The sequence below is a fragment of the Cydia amplana genome, chromosome 11, assembly GCF_948474715.1.
Source record: "Cydia amplana chromosome 11, ilCydAmpl1.1, whole genome shotgun sequence".
Lineage (NCBI taxonomy): Eukaryota > Metazoa > Arthropoda > Insecta > Lepidoptera > Tortricidae > Cydia > Cydia amplana.
In genome coordinates this window covers 11,828,484-11,848,597 of record NC_086079.1, presented here as the reverse complement: position 1 = coordinate 11,848,597, position 20,114 = coordinate 11,828,484, and the positions used below count along the sequence as shown (strand labels likewise).

The 20,114-nt window shown below is 41.0% G+C and overlaps 1 protein-coding gene across 1 annotated transcript; it reads left to right on the top strand.

The window, feature by feature from the left end:
• The first annotated feature begins 907 nt into the window (after positions 1-907).
• LOC134652067 (histone-lysine N-methyltransferase, H3 lysine-79 specific) lies at positions 908-19,942 on the top strand. The gene is made up of 5 exons (XM_063507217.1): positions 908-1,222; positions 16,500-16,875; positions 17,683-17,836; positions 18,112-18,266; positions 18,352-19,942. Exons 1-5 carry the CDS (start codon positions 1,153-1,155, stop codon positions 19,940-19,942), a joined length of 2,346 nt encoding a protein of 781 aa, XP_063363287.1. The 5' UTR covers positions 908-1,152.
• The last annotated feature ends 172 nt before the right edge of the window (positions 19,943-20,114 follow it).

Genomic DNA, 20,114 nt, shown 5'->3' with positions numbered 1-20,114 from the left:
GATCTGGAGCATTCACGAATTCACCTCCCTAGGTATGTAATGTACTATTGAGTTACGTAGGGGTCAAAAGTTGCTCTAAATGGTTCGTGTTTAACACGCTCGCTGCGTCGCCAGTTCTCTTTTGAACTTTGCTTTGAAAAGGTGCCGCGTGGCTAGATATATACGTAGGTAGGTAGTGGGTCTGGTTTCGTGTTAAGAGTCGTAGAATGTATCACATACTACCGCACAAACTCTCATAAAACATAAGAGCATGATTTGTATTACTGAAGCATCAGGCTATTTTCATCCTGTGTCGTTCTTTTTTGCCTTGAATTAAGCATATGCTCGATGAACCCACACCCCACACTCCGTGTTACATTAATCTTACTTTCCGTGGAGTGTCCTCTGAGACTTTGGTAAGTAAGTACCTACACTACGTACTAAATACGTAACGCCTTTGTAACGCTTACGAAAGAAAAATGTTACCAAGTTATTTAAATTAAACCAACAAATGGCCGCCATACGTGCCAGGTAATTAATCTGACCGGCCCCTAACAATTTTCGCGTCGTTTCTTGCCCTAAATGCAAATGGAAAAAATAGCCTTAAGTCCTGTCGAGCACGTGAAACATAACGTCGCCATGGCTACAGCCATTTTCAGTACAGTCTGGCATTCGATTGGAGCGAACCAGTATATCAGAAAACACCAAAATCCGTAACAACTATGGTATGGGGAGTCATGTTTATACTGGTTGTGTTTGTGCGATCGCTCGTGAGAAGTCTGTGTGGGGACAACCAGGCCAGTATCGACCGTCGACTTTCACGAGGCTTTCTTCTGAAACGCTCGCATTCGCGTGACGGCCGCTGAAACGGTCACTGAAAGATCGAGATAAGTCGCGCGTTCGCGTCATTTTTATCACCATGTGGTACGGTGTAGTTACCGAGCTTAAACAAGCTATATTGTGATTTTGTGGGACGAGGGGTCTGATATCTGGGTGGATTATGTATGTGAACCGAACCGCGACTGCTGGACCGCCGTCCGCGCCGGAGCGCGCGCGCGTCCATTTTTAAAAACCGTTCCGAAGCACTCATTAGCCGGTGCACCGTAAACTACGGCCAAAAGAAACGCAACGTGTGTGCAATACGGCATTAGAAAGTGTAATGTATAGTGTGCGATGCTGTCAGTACAGGCAAGCAAGCCAACGCTAGTGCAACAGAAGAAGGAGCAGTGGGCGAGGGAGAGAGGTTGGTACCTAGTTTAGTGTCCGTCCGTCTGTTTACAAGTTTGTAGTCGGCCGCGGCCGTGCGCTGCAGCACGGAACATTTTGCAACAAAGTCACGGTTATGGTTACGTTTTTTATTTCGCGTCTCGGTGTGATAAGTCTTTTACTACTACTACGAGGAGGTATCTGCTAATAGACACGCAAGTTTTAAACTGGAGTGGATTTTAAAACAGCGGCGGTTGGTATGTACCTCTCTACCTTCTCAATTTTGTAAATTACTTAGGTATAAAGTACCTTCCTGAAATAAAGTTTATTTACTGGACCAACGTGGATAACATTATTACCTAATTATAACCCTCACTGTACTCGTATGCAGCAAATTACGTTAACTTTAAAACTCCTTACTTCATGTTATAAAAAAATGTTTTTAAATTGAATTAAACTAGCGACCTATCAACAGAGTTGAATATTATAACTGCCATATGCGCGGTAAAGGGTTAAACTATAGGTAAATATTTCACAGCTCCCAAAAAAAACATAATTTCTAGTTTAGTTTTATGATATCAATTTTGAAAAGCTTATAGAAGCATTTCAAGGGACTTGATTTACTTATTACGAAAACCCCGCGAACACGAAAACCAATTAACATCAAAATGTATGTATAAGTTTAAACCTAATACAAAAAATTTGCTACACCTAATTAGGTAGGTAAGGTAGGCACAGTTAATAAGAGAAACGTCCTCATTAATTGCAAGCTACGAAACACCTGTGTGTACACATTGTATTAAATTCAATAAATAGTGTCCACTAAACTTGCAATAAGGCATGTGCTCCAAATGCTAAATCCGTATTTTATCAAAGTCAATCGAGCACGCAGCCCCAATACATCCAGCCTGGCCGACGTATATCACCATTGCTGGTGAGTCAAGCGCCCGTAAGGCCGTGATAAGTGGTATGGCGATCTCCCCAGATCTGTAATGACTGCATAATCTGAGTAGGTATTTTATAATAAGTTAGGTAGTTAGAAAGATCGACTCGTCTGCGGTTGGTAACAAGTATTTGTATTAACAACTAGAGCGCGATTCGTATTCTAATAAGCACATTTAATTTAAGTAATAATTATTTATTACACAAGGGGGAAACTATTGTACCTACTTTAAAATGTTTAACCTCTTAATGCTAATTAATAATGAGACGAGACCTGAGCAAGCAAAAGATTCCAAAATTGAACCAAGAGCGTAGCGAGAGTGAGAGACCTACATGTAGCGATAGACACCGATATTGGTGCGAAGTAAATAAAATTTATCGCAAGCAATATCAAAAATATATGCCACTGTTAACGATTACGCATGGTTAGTTGGTTACACATCTCCTCGGGTTCAAGTTATGCTGAAGAAATATTCACATTTAGTCTAGACAAAAAAAAAAAAAAAAATGGCGGCACGGAGAACACCGTCTCCGTTTAATCCGTCAGCGGTAAATAATTTTGGGCGAAAATAACTCTGTGGCTACGAGTAGTATTACGCTTAAGTGCTTACTAACCTGCGGTGTTAGTGGATTTTCATTAAGTCCCTGGTGTGAAGCCAAAAAGTGTCTTTTTGTGCGGCGGGTCATAGTGCATCACAAACATTTTCAATCACTAACAAGATCGCATCACAAACACTTTTGAAACTGGACTCTTTATCACGGCGCGACGTCAACGCATATAATTATTATAACTAAGTACTGGCGAGACGTTATCAGCGGCGACTAACCGGGCTAGTACTGGAGTGCAGTTCGGATACAATCACGGTTTTTTTTGTGCTAATTGGCGGGTGGGTTTACAACTTATGCGCCGAGAGCCCGCCGTTATCACTGCAAGTGCTGCAACCTATCTACCTTCTACTGGAGGCGTATTTCGGCCTGTTGTACGATAGCTGTGGTGGTCCCGTGGAGACAACGGCCGGTGATATTGTTCTAAGTCGCTAGTGTTCCGGGTTCAAATCTTTGTGGCGGTGATGACTTATTTTGTTTTTTAATTTTTGTTTTGTGTTTTTTGTTTGTTTTGGTTTATTTTCTGTCTACATTTTATTTGGCCTTTTTTTTTCTTTTGGCAATATTAATTGTATTTATGTTTTTTGTTGCAATGTACAAAAGTAACGATTTTCTCTCGAAGAATGTGTAGGTGAATTATGTATGAGAGGGATTCTTGTTTTTTATTGTAAGAGATTTTAGATTAGTATTCTTTTATTTATTTATTTTTATTATGTGTGATTAATGACAAATTAAAACTCGATCTTGTTTGTATTTGGGAGGTGCATGACAACTTATTTCTAGGATTAGAATTTACATTTTGTGACATGATTAATTTAGGTATTTAATCTTTTTTAATGACATGTTTGTTTTTTCTATTTAATTTATTCTCAATAGTTTACAATACTGTTTGTGCAAATGTATGTGTTTTTATGTAAGAAATCAAGTTGACATACGGTTTTTATATGTAATTGCTTGTATAATCTAGGTTGATTTTTTTAGACGTGCTAATTTGTAACTGCTTATATTATTTTTAGTAATTCTGTAACTTTTCCAATGTCACTACAAAATCCCATAGATGCCGCCCCCGGCACGTCGCCCACGGTGGTTACACTCTTTTGTCCATACTGTCCCCAAGGCCCCCAAGCCCGGCAATTTAAGGGTCAGCGAGGTTTGAACGTGCATATCGGCAAAGTTCATGGCGATCAGGTTGCCAGAGGCACGTCGCCTGTTCGCCCTCCCCCAGCGCCTAATATTATACAAGCGCCACAGGCAGCGTCGTCTTTGGCGTCCGCTTCTAATTTAAGTTCTAATAACATTGGCCTACAGAGTCTTCCGGGACTGAAGAAGAGCGTGCGTGTCTTGAAGCATATCCCAAAAGGCGCCAGGAATCTCGCGGCGGGCAGACTCTCCACGTTAATTGAGGCCTGTTTGCGTTCGAACGAAGTTGATGATTGGTTTGCGCTGCTTGCATTCTCTTTTACGGCCCTTAGAGTTCCTGAGAGTAGCAATTCTAAATCGTTAACTTCGAAGGTCAAAAACAACATTGCTGACCTGAATGTATACGTTCCTGAGGAGGCAAACCAGAAGCCTAGATCGGTCTACCGCACGATCGAGGCGAAAGTCCATGATGGGGACTTAAGGGGCGCGGTTCGCATTTTATTGTCCGATTCTTCCCTTGCCCCTTCGAGCGCGGACACACTGGAAGCCTTGAGAAACAAGCATCCCTCGCCATCTAGGCAACTTGCTTATCCTCCAGAGCCAGACCTTTCAAGTCAATTTCTTACAGTTTCAGTTGCGGATGTAAAGAATGCAATTGACTCTTTTTACAATGGGTCTGCGTCAGGTCTGGATGGATTACGCCCTCAGCACTTGAAGGAGCTCGTCTCTTCCAGTGCAGGAGATAATGGATCCAAATTGCTAGAGTCCTTAGCTAAGCTGTGCAATTTCCTTCTGCGCGGCATGCTCAATCCCCTAGTTTGTCCGTACCTGTACGGCGCGTCATTGTGCGCTTTGGAAAAGAAGGATGGGGGAATTAGACCAATCGCTATTGGTACTACTTTTAGACGACTTGTTGCCAAACTGGGTTGCCGTTCTGTCAGAGAGGAGATGGCGGCCTACCTCCAGCCTTGCCAGGTAGGTTTTGGTACACCTTTGGGGTGCGAGGCGGCAATCCACGCGACAAGGCATTTTTCAATGAAGCACGAGCACAGCGATACTGTCATCGTCAAACTAGATTTGAAAAATGCATTTAATTCTGTCGAAAGGGATGTCATTCTACAGCAAGTAAAACTTCGCACACCCCATCTGTATCCATTCCTTTTCCAGTGCTACGCCTTTAAAAGCAACCTTTTTTATGAGGGCACTGTAATCGCCTCACAGGTCGGCGCCCAACAGGGCGATCCATTGGGACCTCTCGTATTTTGTCTGGCAATCCAAAGTCTGATAGCGGCATTAGAGTCGCCTCTGAATGTCTGGTACTTAGACGATGGGACCATAGGAGGTGATTCTGATGTCGTATTTAATGACGTTGCCAAGCTTTTGCCAGCACTACGAGCTATTGGGTTAGAGGTGAGTTCCTCAAAGTGTGAGTTGTTTGCTTGCAGCCCCCTGGCGTTAAGCTCCTTGTCCAAATTTGAATCTTTGCTGCCGGGCGTAAAGGTTATCAATAAGGCATCTTTTAGTCTTCTTGGTGCGCCAATTTTCCCTGAAGGCGTGAGTTCGATGCTTCAGGCAAAGACATCCGCTTTGGGGTCTTCCTTTGAACGTTTAAAGCATTTATCGGCTCATGTATCTCTTACGCTACTGCGTAACTGTTTCTCGATGCCGCGCATAACTTATTCTCTGCGGACGGCGCCCACTTGGATGTTTAAGCAAGACACAGAGGACTACGATACCGTGCTCAAACAGGGTCTGGAAGGTCTATTAAACATCCAATTGGTTGATGAACAATGGCGCCAGGCAACACTCCCTATTCGGTATGGGGGTTTAGGTATTCGCCGTATGCATGACATTGGAATTGTCTCGTTCCTCGCTTCCTCTCATGCTTCGGCGGGCCTTGTTGCGAAGATTCTCTCCGTGAACAGTGGCAACATCTGCCTTCCTTTCCTGCAGGAGGCCCTTGATGAGTGGTCGACTCGGTCGTCTGGTGGGACGCAGCCGGACGATCCTGCTTTGCAGAGACTCTGGGACGACACCTTGTGCGAGCTAACATATTCGCAATTGCTGGCTCAGGCGGTTAGGGTTGAAGATGTGGCTCGTCTTAAAGCGGTATAGGACAACCTGAATCGGGGGCCTGGTTGCAGGCACTGCCTTCGCCACATTTGGGGACTCTACTGGACAACGACACCCTGAGAGTAGGAGTCGCCTTACGGCTGGGTTCCAAGGTGTGCGAGCCCCATCGCTGTATATGTGGAATGGCGGTGGAAGCGAATGGGCACCACGGCCTGAGCTGCTCCCGGGCTGCGGGGCGGTTCCCGAGACACCATGCGATCAATGAATTAATACGTCGTACCATGGTCTCGGCGAACGTGCCTTGCATTCTGGAGCCTCAAGGCTTAAGCCGTACAGACGGGAAGCGCCCGGACGGCTTAACGCTGGTTCCGTGGGCCAAAGGCCGCTGCTTGCTCTGGGATGCAACCTGCGTGAGTACTTTTGCGCCTACTCATCTTGCTCCCGGTAGCCGGCTGGCAGGCGCAGCCGCGACAAATGCCGCGAGGCTCAAGCGTTTAAAATACGCTAACCTGGAACCAGCGTACGATTTTGTCCCGGTCGCGGTGGAAGCTGCTGGGCCGTGGTGTTCGGAGGCGAAGAAGTTGGTTGGAGACTTGGGGCGGCGTCTACGTGACAGAGGGTGCGATCCACGTTCAGGCTCCTACTTAGTCCAACAGATATCGCTTGCCATCCAGCGCGGTAATGCCGCTAGTATCTTTGGCACTTTTGGGCTGGGTGGGGGTCGGAATGGGGGCGATAAGTAGGTTATTTTATAGTTTAGTGTGCTTTTTTATTTTTTATTTTAAGGTAGTTTTAGTGTTTTTGTTTGTGTTTTTTTTTAATTGTATTATTGTATTTATATTATTGAAATAAAATTAAGTCTAGACAATGTATTTTGTAAATTAGGCAGCCTGACGTGCGATCATAATCGGCTAGATGTACGAAACTAGGTTAGGTTGTACCTGCATGACCTAGGTTGCTTAGTCAATGTGCTCAAAAATTAGAAAAAAAAAACATCTATATTTAACTGTGTCAATTTCATAAAGGAAAGTTAGGCAGGTATTTTAAACAGTTTGTGTAATAGGTATTGTTTAATTATTAGCAACTTGTTAATAAAATAAGTGAGTGAATTAAAATTTAGGTTACGGGGCCTATGAGCGTCGTCATTTGTACTTCAGAATAATAATAAGAATTCATAAAATACTCGGTGGACGAGCGGTGGCAATTTGCATGACACGCATCGTTGCTAATAATAAATCGAAGTGAAATCGAGAGTAGGTACTTAATGTTTATTTAACTGATGACATGACGATATTGACGATACAATTAAATGAAAACAAATTGAGGTGAGGCGGTACTTCACGCCGAATCAGCTTCTCTCCCTATATCAAGCACAGGTCCGCTCGTGCATGGAATACTGCTGCCACCTTTGGGACGGTTCCGCCAAGTATCAGCTGGCGGCCCTGGACTCAATAGAGCGCCGGGCTCATAGACTTTTAGGCGATGACCCAGCTGTCAAATCAAAGTTACAGAGCCTCGATCATCGCCGACGAGTCGCATGTCTATCGGTGTTCTATCGGATACATTCTGGAGAATGCGCACAAGAGCTGCATGACCTGATTCCACCTTCCCCTTTCCATCATCGGACGTCCAGGCGCGGGGAGCGAATGCACCCGTTCGTGGTTAACATCCCATTTGTCCGCACAAAACGATTTGCCTCGTCTTTTTTGGTAAGGACGGCTAAGGAATGGAATGCGCTCCCGTCATCCGTATTCCCTGAGAAATATGACCTCGGTCTCTTTAAAGCTAGAGTGAATAGGCTATTACTGAACCGGTGAGCTCCATCTTAGGCTCTGTCTTCACTTTCCATCAGGTGTGTCTAGAGCCAATCGCCGATCAGTTTAACATAAAAAAAAAAAAAATTACCTACCTAAAGATTGTGATTGCCAGCCATTTTTGAATAATTACAAACTTCTTAACCCCGGTTAATGGAATATGGAAATTCCGCTCCTGAAATTCTTTCACGGAAACCCCGTATTGCAACAACTCAAGAATCATTCTACCAAACATGCAAACTTACTAGGTACCTATAACGAGCGACACTATGGAAATTAAGTACAAGGCCCCACTTATGCAGACAAAGAGACCCTCAAAATGACAATCAAGGCATTACAATCGATTTCCCAACAGGCGGATATGGAAACACAATGTATATTGGACAAACGTTTAACCGACTGAATGTGACAATGCCATGGCCTGATCGATGGCGTCCGCACGCACCCCCGTTCATTCGTGGCTATTTTTCAAGGGCATATATCTATTATAGGTAGGTCTAGGTACATTAATCAAGTGACCAATGACCTTTCAGTCTTTCACCGCGGCCATGAGTCACATTAATACCGAAATAGAAGGCTTTTAGAAAAGTTACGGACTATTATAATATAACATCGTAAACGAAGTCACGGTATGCCTACCGATATTGTGCCAATTGTCTAAAAATGATATTGATATTCAATGCTCCCTTTTCATCTTCTAATAGACCTACCTCTACCTATAATAACAATTATTATAACTGTGGAAGTAACCAGTGCCGGCCCGAGCCATTGATCAGGGTAGAGCGAAATCGGGTTTTGGCGCCCTTCGTTGAAGTTTTCAAGCGTATTTTCCACCCCCCCTCGCCACACTCGCGTCTTTTTAATTTTTTCTCATTTGCCATTTTGACGCCCCCCTTGCCATCCGGCGCCTAGAGCGGCCGCTCCACTCGCTCTACCCTAGATCCGGCCCTGGAAGTAACTCGCTAAAAAGATTTAATTAAATTTGGTATACGGGGAGATAGGCTCATACTTTCACGCGGCGTGAATCACGCCCGAGGAAGGACATAGGATAGTTTTTATCAATCATCAATGTCATCATCATCAACATCCCATCACGCAGACGAAGTCAAGGGCAAAAGCTAATATTTAATAACCCACTTATACATGCACTATTTTTGGCCACTTCTAGTCAAATTCTAGAAAGTTTATATATATTTTGCTGACCAAACCACTTAAAAAACTGGAGCAATTTATTTCCAGTTTGTCGTGTCCTAGCAAGTAGGTTGGGTTATATTTTTTAAACCTACAGTATACCTAATACTTATTCGGGTACCTCGGGCTCATAGTATGAGGTTGCCAACCGAATAATATTGGCAGTATATTAGACAAGCTACTAGTAAGTTTTCTTTCAAGCGGATGTTACGTAAGCATTTGCTAAAGCAAGAGTTCGAATAATATCCATCATTATTATATTTATAGTATGTATTTTATAAATATGTGGTAGTTTATATATATTTTATTTATTTATGTAATTTATAAGTATAGTTTGCTTTTTTTAACTCACTCAATATATTTTCTCTCTCTGCACCAATTGAAGGTATCTCTGTTTGGCCCTATGGTTGACTGGTAGAGAATGCCATTTGGCATTAAGTCCGCCATTTGTACATTGTTGTATATATTTTGTGCAATAAAGTTTAAATAAAAATAAAAATAAAAATAAAATAAAAAATAAATATATTGGATAGGTATGCATGAGGCTCAATATAATATTTAATGTGTAGGTATTGCCTGCTTTCTGCAATTTCTTTCTTGAACACGAAATATTCAATACTTAATTATCATTATTAAATTCCTTATCTACAACCATATAAAAGAAACACATCCACTTAATGTAAGCCCAATCTTTTCGTAATAAGTTACCCACTCATTAAATAATGCAGTTTCGTAACACAGTGGATAGATGCAGAGGCGTATTTACAAATTTGGCGCCCCGGGCCATTTTGATTTGCCGCCCCCCTTCATCAGTGACGATAAAGTATTTTATTTAGGATAAAACCTGCAACAAGTACCTTTGGGGTGTGAAATAAAAATAACGAAACATTTACCATTTACTCACATAGGCATTTATATTTTTTTCATATGTACAAATTGGTTGACAAAATCATCAATGACGCTGTCGTAATTTAAAACGTTCGTCAGCTCAGCTTCTATATTAAGAAGAGCTAAGCTATTCAGGCGCTCTTCGCTGATGGGCCCGGCCACATGTCAGCGGTGCGACGCCGCCGCCGCCGCGCGGCGCCGCAAACCGCTCTGCGGCGTCGCCCGCCGCACCGCAAAATTTAGCGGTGCCGCCCGGCGGCGCCGCGGTGCCGCCGAGCGGCGTGCGTCGCCGCGTGCGATGCCGCGCTGCATAGTAAAGAATAAAAATTCGACTACCAGTTGTATGATCAGACATGAATCCCTTCATACGTGTTCTGCTCTTGCTGTTGTCGAGGTGATATTTTGCTTAAAAGTTCTTCAAAACACGGCACAGACATTCGAAAATAGTTATAAAATTTATTTTCAGTCATCTTCAACGCCTCGTATTTTATTTTGAAATGATTTCCATCTTCATTCATTATACGAAGATATGAGTTCACCCAATTTTTTCTTTTTAATTGTTTTTTATTTCTGCGCCTTCTTAACAACAGCAAGAGCAGAACACGTGTGATAGCGCTGGCGGTACACCGAGAAATTCAGTAAAGAGCGTACTCCCATCTTAAAGGCCGGCAACGCGCTTGCAACCCTTCTGGTGTTGCGAGTGTCCATGGGCGGCGGTAATCGCTTACCATCAGGTGATCCGTCTGCTCGTTTGCCTCCTATATCATAAAAAAAATGCTGCAAATGATGTTAAAGGTATGAAAATCGGTACGATTGATCTTTAGGACATTTGAAACAATTTGACCCGAAGCACCAACAAATAAAAAAAAGAGATGAGGACTTCATCTTTTTTTGTATGGAATTAAAAGAAAAATGTTTAGAAACATATCGTTTGTGCTATTAATCGAAAGGGCTTTCTGAGCCGATTCTAAAAATATATCATATCATTATATTTCAGTCATTTTTTTTAATTATAATAAAAATAGTTTTCAAAACATACCAATAAGTTTGGGCTTCTCCAGATACAATACCGTTCAATTTTTTTTGTAAAATATACCTCAAATTATACCTAATATGAGTATATTAAAAAAAAACTAATTGTAAATATTTTCAAAATTGCTTTATTAGAATTAGATATGAGGATATTAGGTATAATTTGAGGTATATTTTACAAAAAAAAATAACGTTATTGTATCTGGAGAAGCTCAAACTTGGTATGCCTTGAAAATTAGTTTTATTATAATAAAAAAAAAATTACTCAAATGTAATGTGATATATTTTTGGAATCGGCTCAGAAATACCTTTCGTGTAATACCACACACGATAGGTTTCTAAACAATTTTTTTTATTCTATACAAAAAAAGATGACGTTATAACTCCCCTCCTATTTTTTTTTTTATTTGTTGGTGCTTCGGGTCAAATTGTTTCAAATGTCCTAAAGATCAATCGTACCGATTTTCATACCTTTAACACTATTTGCAGCGTTTTTGGCGAACCGCTATCGCTATGAAGGGCTATGTCTGATCAAACAACTGGTAGTCGAATTTAATTTTTTATGTACTATGCAGCGCGGCATCGCACGTGTCGCCGCACGCCGCTCGGCGGCACCGCGTGCGGCGCCGCAGCGCGGCACCACTAAATTTTGCGGTGCGGCGGACGACGCCTTAGAGCGTTTTGCGGCGCCGCAGATTTCTGCGGTGCCACCCGCGCGGCGGCGGCAGCGTCGCACCGCTGACATGTGGCCGGGCCCTGGAACGTAGATAATTTTTTATTCTTTTGAGTGCAGAAAATGATCGTTCTGCACTGCAATTAGTCACTGCGGTGCAAAGAAAAATGCACAATGATGATATTTCTACATACCTATGCGAATGCTTCTTTAAGGCCCTTATTTTTATGAGTAAGCTTAGTTGCCTTATTAAGCTCATTTTATTTTCGTAGGCGGTCAGAAAATGTTTTAATAAAACACATTCGTCTTGTAGGTCTACCGCGAGATCTAACGGGTATACTGTTTGAAGGTTTACGGCACTCCTTACTTCTGCCTCAGACATTGTGTCTAATTTACCTAAGAAGACAAAATTGGCCGTCACTACGTCGTATTGACGTTTTGCGCTTCCTCAACTCGGCTAACAACTGATGAAACTGATCACGCCGTACTAATACTTCTTGAACGAAAATGTTGCTTAATTTAGGTACTTGTTGGTAGATATTTTAAGCAATTGGTGGGGTTTGAAGCGTTCGTTTGTTTATTAATTTAAATGTCAATTAAAATATAATAAAAAATATAGCTAAGTTTGATTATATAAGGCATAAGGCGCCCAGAAAAAGCCGCGAGGGGGCGGCTTCGCCGCCCCCCCGCGGCCTGCCGCCCCGGGCCATGGCCCCCTTGGCCCTAGGGTAAATACGCCCCTGGATAGATGTTATCTAATGACATTGATTTATCCGTCAGTGTAGCCAAAATTGCACAAAACGAAGGATGATTACCATTTCCGGGCAACAATTAAATTAAATAAATGATCGTAGCGTTAAATAATAAAAGCAAAACAGCACTCTCGGCCGTTTTCCCATCTCTGGCTACCTAAACATACAAATTTGTACGACCCCTAAATACGTTACAAACTATGAATAATCAAAGTTAAAACTTATACTTATAATGGTTTGTCTAAACCGTCTAAAGGCGATGCGCCCAGAAAGTGACAGGAGACAACAGATCTCTTTAATCCGTGTGCGCGAGAGCGTAACCGCCAAACAAAATATACGAAAATTATTGCAGGCCACTTAGGTATCTACCGTTTTTCATTTGTTATCCGTTATTTTAGTGTTGGAAACGTTCTCATCATTATGTTAACGTGAACTTATTTACTTAGCCATTGATGAACAAACGCACTGCACCGTGTCGAGGTACCATAGCGGTTTGCAATGTTTGCATTCAATTCCTGCTTATTAAATTAAGTACCTACCCAGTAATCATTTATGTAAAGGTTTTTTCTGAAAACTATCTAAAATAACTAAAGAGTAACGTTTTCAATTAAGCGTAGAAAAAAATAAAACTGTCGCTCACAATATACGTCTGAAAACCTTATTCAGGATCTTGTGTACTCAAGGTAAAGCGTGTATGAAACTGCCAGAGATACTGAAATAGTCGGTGTCAAGATTATTTTGCAGCACGCTAATTTGCGTCGATATTTTACTTTGCTAACTGTACCGTCTTTACTGTGTACTTCATATCTGCCTTTTCCTATAAGATATCTTTGTAGGTAAAGTTTATAATATAATTATAACTAAAAACGTATTTAGGTAAAAAAACCGGCCAAGTGCGAGTCGGGCTCGCGCACGGAGGGTTCCGCACCATCAACAAAAAATAGAGCAAAACAAGCAAAAAAACGGTCACCCATCCAAGTACTGACCCCGCCCGACGTTGCTAACTTCGGTCAAAAATCACGTTTGTTGTATGGGAGCCCCACTTAAATCTTTATTTTATTCTGTTTTTAGTATTTGTTGTTATAGCGGCAACAGAAATACATCATCTGTGAAAATTTCAACTGTCTAGCTATCACGGTTCATGAGATACAGCCTGGTGACGGACGGACGGACGGACGGACAGCGGAGTCTTAGTAATAGGGTCCCGTTTTTACCCTTTGGGTACGGAACCCTAAAAACTAATTTATTATTCGCAGTACCTACACGCACACACACGCAGTTATTTTCACGCATTTCAATTTTATTAACGCTCGCCTTCACATACTTGCAAAGAAACTTCATTGAAATGACTTCAGATTTGTTACGAATAATGAACATTGAAAAAACTTGGTTGATTGTTTCAATAATTGCCCAATGGCAGTAATGGCATATATCACGCGCACTATAACACAGAACCATACCTATTAAGTATAGGTACCTACATTATATATCCTACCTACGGGTAGCCCGAGTAGGTCGATTGTGTTGTGATGTGAAGCATACTTATATTTAGAGGATACAGCTATAATTTGATAAGATAAACAAATTCAATCATTAAAGCCAAATTCTAGGTAAGTATATATTAGGTAAATATATTAAAATTATTTCCGTAAATCATTTCGGTCATTTATTTACCTATACAGCACGCGTTACGTGCTCCAGTCTGTCATACCTGAAACGAACGCTATTTACTGTCCAGTATTTTGTATATTAACTTTATATGTCTGCCTATGAGCTGTATGGTGTGTTTCCATTGATTAATTCCACTGCTAACGGTGATCGCTCACGCACCATTATTATTTGCGTGCCTCGCGGTAAATTAAATTGCACACTTTAGTTCGTCGTTATCGTGACGAAAAACATGTTTGCGAAACAATATGAGCCATTATAACTTTGATATGTAACCGACACTAGAATTAACGGTGCTAAATTATCAAGCAAAATTTTTACGCCCGTAAGCAATATTTTGTTTAGGTAGGTACGGTACGGACGGTACGGTTCTAAATAAACATTTTAAAGCCTTTTACTGACGATTTATGGGTCGCGGATTTATTTTATGTGCCGAGTTACCGATGCCGATGGGTATCCTACATGTTTTGTCAAATTTCGTAGGTTAACATATGTAGGTATATATATATATAGTACGTTGGTACTTACAAATTACAAAGATACCTACTGAGGAATAATTAACCAACTTGCTCACAACACAACACGATGCTTGCGCTCTCTATTTACAAGAGCAATTGTTCGGGTAATTAAATAACTATCAGTGGAATTTATTACCAAGGGCATTGTACGAGTACACATCTGGGGGCACGGTAGTGCCCCCGCAAAGACGAGCAAAGCGAAGCGCAAGGGCACTACCTACCTTTTCTCGAAGCGCTTCGTCGTTTTTTTGAACCCTCATAACTTGGGTTTGGATTATACCAGATAAACAAAATTCTCGGGATATGATGTCAATAGGGAGTTAAACATAAAAAAATTCAATTGCATAGCTCTTATACTTAAGATTTTATTCATATCTAAAAAACCCCAATTTCGTCACTGACTCACTCACTCGCTGTTGATCATCAAAACCTCTAGGGTACTTCCTGAAGTCCTAGGAAGCTGAAATTTGGTATGTAAGATAGTATTAGTACATAAACAACAAAATAATTCAAAAACTTGAAATTTTTTGCCCCTAATGGGGGGGAAAAGGGGGGTGGAATTTTGTATGGGAAATCAATAACCGCTGAACCGATTTAGTTGAAATTTGGTATGTAGATAGTTTTTGTAATGGAGAATGGCATAAAATAGTTTTCAACCCCAAAATCACCCCGTAAGGATGAAAAGGGGGTGAATAAGGGCGTTAGGGGAAAAAGAGGGTTGAAGTTTGTATGGGGAATCAGTAAAAAGCAGATTGTATAAAAGATAAAAGATGCCCCGAGGTACGTATTACAGGATTTTAAATAGTACCTTAAATCACACGCGCAACCCTTTAAATTAGGGGATGGAAGCAACTTACAAAAAGAAGTGAAATCCCACCAAAAACATTTTCATGTAAAATGTTGCCAAGACGAAACCATAAGGCTCGCACTGACAAAAAGTTATCAGATCTCTTGTAGAGCCAAGCTTCTAACTCTACAAGCCCTAACTTCACATACTCTACACCTTAGTCAAAATATGTGGCTTGGCCGTTTCGTTACTCCAAGAACTATTGTATTAAAAAATACACTTTTCACCTTACGTCCATGTGACAGTAGCGAAACGGTCAAGCCACATATTTTGACTAAGGTGTAGAGTATGTGAAGTTAGGGCTTGTAGAGTTAGAAGCTTGGCTCTACAAGAGATCTGATAACTTTTTGTCAGTGCGAGCCTTATGGTTTCGTCTTGGCAACATTTTACATGAAAATGTTTTTGGTGGGATATAATTTACCAAAACAATAGCTTTTGAATGAAAGTCGTATAATAATTATTATATTATTAAATATGTATGTAGCTGCTGTATTTAAGAGGCACCGGGCACGACACGAAGACAACCGAACTGATTTACATAAGACTGGTGTGTGTGTTTGCTTTTCCAACTGCTACATCGGAAGTACCTACATAACTATTTTTCCTTTATTTATAATTACCTATAGGTACCTACCTACTATAACTATACTATTAACTTTAAACATTTATAATTCTGATCACAGAATTACCTAATTATACTCTGTGATGCATATTGATCGAATGAATTTGTTTATAGGTTTAATATAATGCACCTTTAAAAACATGTAACCACAGCATATAAGTAGAGACTGTCATACGAAGGTTTCAAAGAAAATTATCCCCTTCAGCCGATCGATTTCAGCGGATTATCCTACTGAATAACTCATGTCCGTACCGTGCCGTACTAGGCTTGCAGACATACAAGGATGTTTATATGCTGCTTGCAGGGTAAAAAACGTACAGTCACTGAAAATTGATAACCTTCGTTCAAAGGAGTATCGACTAAACTTAAAAAACCTTTTGCATGTGAATAGGGGAATGTTTCAATTGAATTTTTACGAGTAGCGTGAATTCATATTTGAAATAGTTACTTTACGTTTGGCTGTGGACATGGAAGGTTTAATTCTATTCGTATACCTTCGTATGAAGTTAAGTTTAATTTAATTGTTCATTAACCATTTTTTGTTACAGAGGAAATGTCTCATCTTTACCTGCCATGGGGTTCAGGCGAGCGCTACACCAACCGTGTTCAAGCGCGAAACCAATTTGCAAGCACTTTGGAACTGCATAAACCTTACGAATACGAAGAGCTCAGCCACCAGAGGAGTCCCAGCCTGCCGCCGATCCATCACATCGACGACAAATCTAAGGATGACAATAAGAAGACTAAGGAAGTGTTGAATAGGAACATCCCGAGCGCGAAAAGATTCGCGTTCTATGATGAGGACGGAGAAGGGGACACCTCGGGCTACGGCAGCGAGACCGTCAACCACAGGGGGCAGGGCAGGGGGCACGACGGTGCCCGCAACCCTGTCATGGCGTGGCAACACGACACCAAGGAGGACAGGTACTAACCTATACCCATATAATTATGTAAACATACCCATATATGTAATTAGAAGAAAAAGTATTGCGTGACAATAGTGTTATATCACCTAAAGGTCCTAAAGTGTCATTCTATAAAATATGGAACTTGCTACATGGAACTTTTTTTTTTAACTATGTACTTAAACAAACCGAAATTGAAATTGTCTCTGAATGTCAATTTACCTACTAGTGACTTTTGTTTACATAGTTAGCAAGTTCCATAGAATGACACTTTAGGTACTTATCCATTATATCATAATTGTATAAAATATTAGGTATATATAAAAAAATCATTTATTTCAGGCTAAAAGCCCATAAAACACTGAGACAAATCACACAATTCTTATTCCTGTAATTTATTTCGTGCTCTACCTGTTTTAAAAGTTTTCTGTTCTTTATATCCTGCTACCCCAAGGTTGTCTGGAAGAGATCGCTTACAGCGATAAGACCGCCTGTTCCTACCTTTATTTACACTGTAAATCGGTTATTGTATTTTTCTTTGTGGTGCAATAAAGTGTATTTACTTACTTACTTACTTACAATACATAACACAAGTATGTATAACAAACTATATAGGTACTTACAGAACAAAATAAAATAATGAATATAAAAAAATATGTCAACAGATAAATTATATAGTAATCTAACTTAACTAGGTACGTCATCTAGTCGATATATATATCAACTAGAGGTCCTAGAGGCCCTTATTTCAAGTAATAATTTTTACTTTGATTATGATGGTTGCCTGACCTATGTTTGACTATATGGAAGTGGATGTTCGGAACAGGAACCGACCTAACAGTGGTGGCAGGTCGGAGGGCCCGTGGTCGGGGCGCAGCCCGCGCTCCACGGCCGAGGAAGGCCGCCCGCGCTGGGGCGACCGCGGCGTCGCCACCGGCCGCCTTTGGGAGCCCACGGCGCCCCATGAGCGACTACCCCAGGTAAACACTATTTGTCTCCCATTATCAATCATTGATCACCGTCGACTGACCATTGCTTCCCGCGTATTTGTCAATGAATTTGCCAAGGATGGCGAGACGACCAATAGACAGGTGGTGCAAATCAACACTACATATTTTAACTAGGATGGTGTCATGTCACCACTTCGACACACTCCGGCGGTAGTCACTGGTTAAATTAGTTGAAGAATTGTTTATTTTCCGAATGAACGAAATCAACTTTAATATATATAATTTACTATATATTTGTCATACAGATGCAGAATCAAAAGAAAGGAACCCCTTCGTGGGTAGAGCGGGGCCTGAACATGTTTGAAAACACCGCGGAGGTACTGGTCATCGACCAGAGGAGCTCCACCAACTCCGGCTTCGACTGCGACAGGTCGTCCTGTAATGGGAGTGACGAAGGGAAGTACGTAAAACCTTTTGCTACATTAATACATTTTTATAAATTATTGGGGTATATTTGACAATACAAACTTAAACCGTCTTTCCAGAACATTTTTACGAGGTCAAAACGTTCCGTTAGAACCAGAAATAAAAGCTCAGCGCGAGAACAAACGAATTAAAGCTCTAGAGCTGCAGTCAGCTATACTAAGTCAGTTGGAAGATCGAGAAAAACGACGCCAAGAGGAGAGGGAAATGAAGTTAAGAGAAGAAAGACTAGAAGAGCTTCGTTTACAAAGGCAACAAGAGCAAGACAGGCTGAGGGTTGAGGAAGAAAGACGGAGGCACGAAGAAAAACAACTTCAAGAGCAAAGAAAATTAGAGGCACTCAAAAAAGCTCTTGAAGACGCGGAAAGGGCGGCTAAGCTAGAAAAAGAAAAGAGGTTTAGTTCTCAGAAACAAATAATGAACCAAAGCATTTATTTAGAACCCAGATCAAGACGTGATACTCTAGAAACCAAACCGAAGATAGCAGACAGTGTAGTAGAAACCATACAAATTAGCGAAACAATAAGTCCTACAAAAACGGATAGAACGTATGATGTGCACTCAGCTAAAAGCCAAAAACCTGATTGTAATTCACATCAAACCACAGAATTCAACTCGCCGCGGTCAGCTGGCCCTGGAAATTTGAATCTATACATTCATAGTGTTCCACCATTAGCGCTGACAGATAACAGATTCAATATTGTACCTATTGGTATAAATGGAAATGGTGAAATCGTTAGTGGACAATCGAACGCCGTTCAACTTGCAGTTCTGGTTCCACAAAACCTTAACAACAGCTACTTTAATGTTTCAATGAATACAGTTAGTAATAGTGAATCATTAGAATCAGGCAAAGTATTAACACCAAAGAAATATCGTGAGCCTCGAACTAAGGATGTGGCTACGCAGACAGATTTAAAAATGCACAAATCTACAACAGACAGAAAAACGGACACTGAAGAAGTGGAAAGAAACGTAGACAAAGATTATCCCAATATTGATGAAAACGCGCCACAAGAAAGGTCTCATAATTCAATGAAAAAAGATCGCAGATCAGACGAGAGATATAAGAAAGATTTAGAAAATCGACCCAAATGGGGAGTTAATCGACCAGCGGCGCAATACAAGAAACAAAGTGAGAAAGATCCATTTTATAGTCAAAAAAGAAAAATGCGCCAAAAGTATCGGAGTCAAGCGCGACAGTATTTATCACACTCCAGCGATGACAGCCGCTCGCCGAGCCCGCCGCGCGACAAGAGCACCGAGCGCAACACCAAGCCTCGGAACTCCCTTAGCCAGTCTTATTGGAGAAGCAAAAGGTCCAGTCTGGATCTTTCGAAGACAAACAATGCTTCTGAACCAGACAGCAAGATACTGAGCGAATATATCGGACACACCAACGATGCAAACGACAAAAAATCACCGAAAATATCTCCAACAAAAAGGATAACACTCTCACAAAAGTTTATAAACGACAAATACGGCAACAGAAAAATGTGGTCCGATGATCAATCTGATAACAAAACTTCTAAATGCAACTCGCTCGATGTTGAAAACAGAAAAAAAATTATCGATCAACTCAACACTGCCAAAAGAGACTACTTAGAAAGAAATGACGATCTGGAAATAATTTCCATGAGAACAAAATATTAAAGAACAAAGACTTTTATAGCTGTAACGTAGACTAGGTATTATTAACCATAATTACTAGTCGTGAAAGTATGTAAGTCGTTGAAATTAGGTTACATAGCTACCTGTATTTACCTGATTGTTATCGGCCCCGCGGTTTCTAGGATATACGCCGAAACAAAGTTGGGTCGATAAG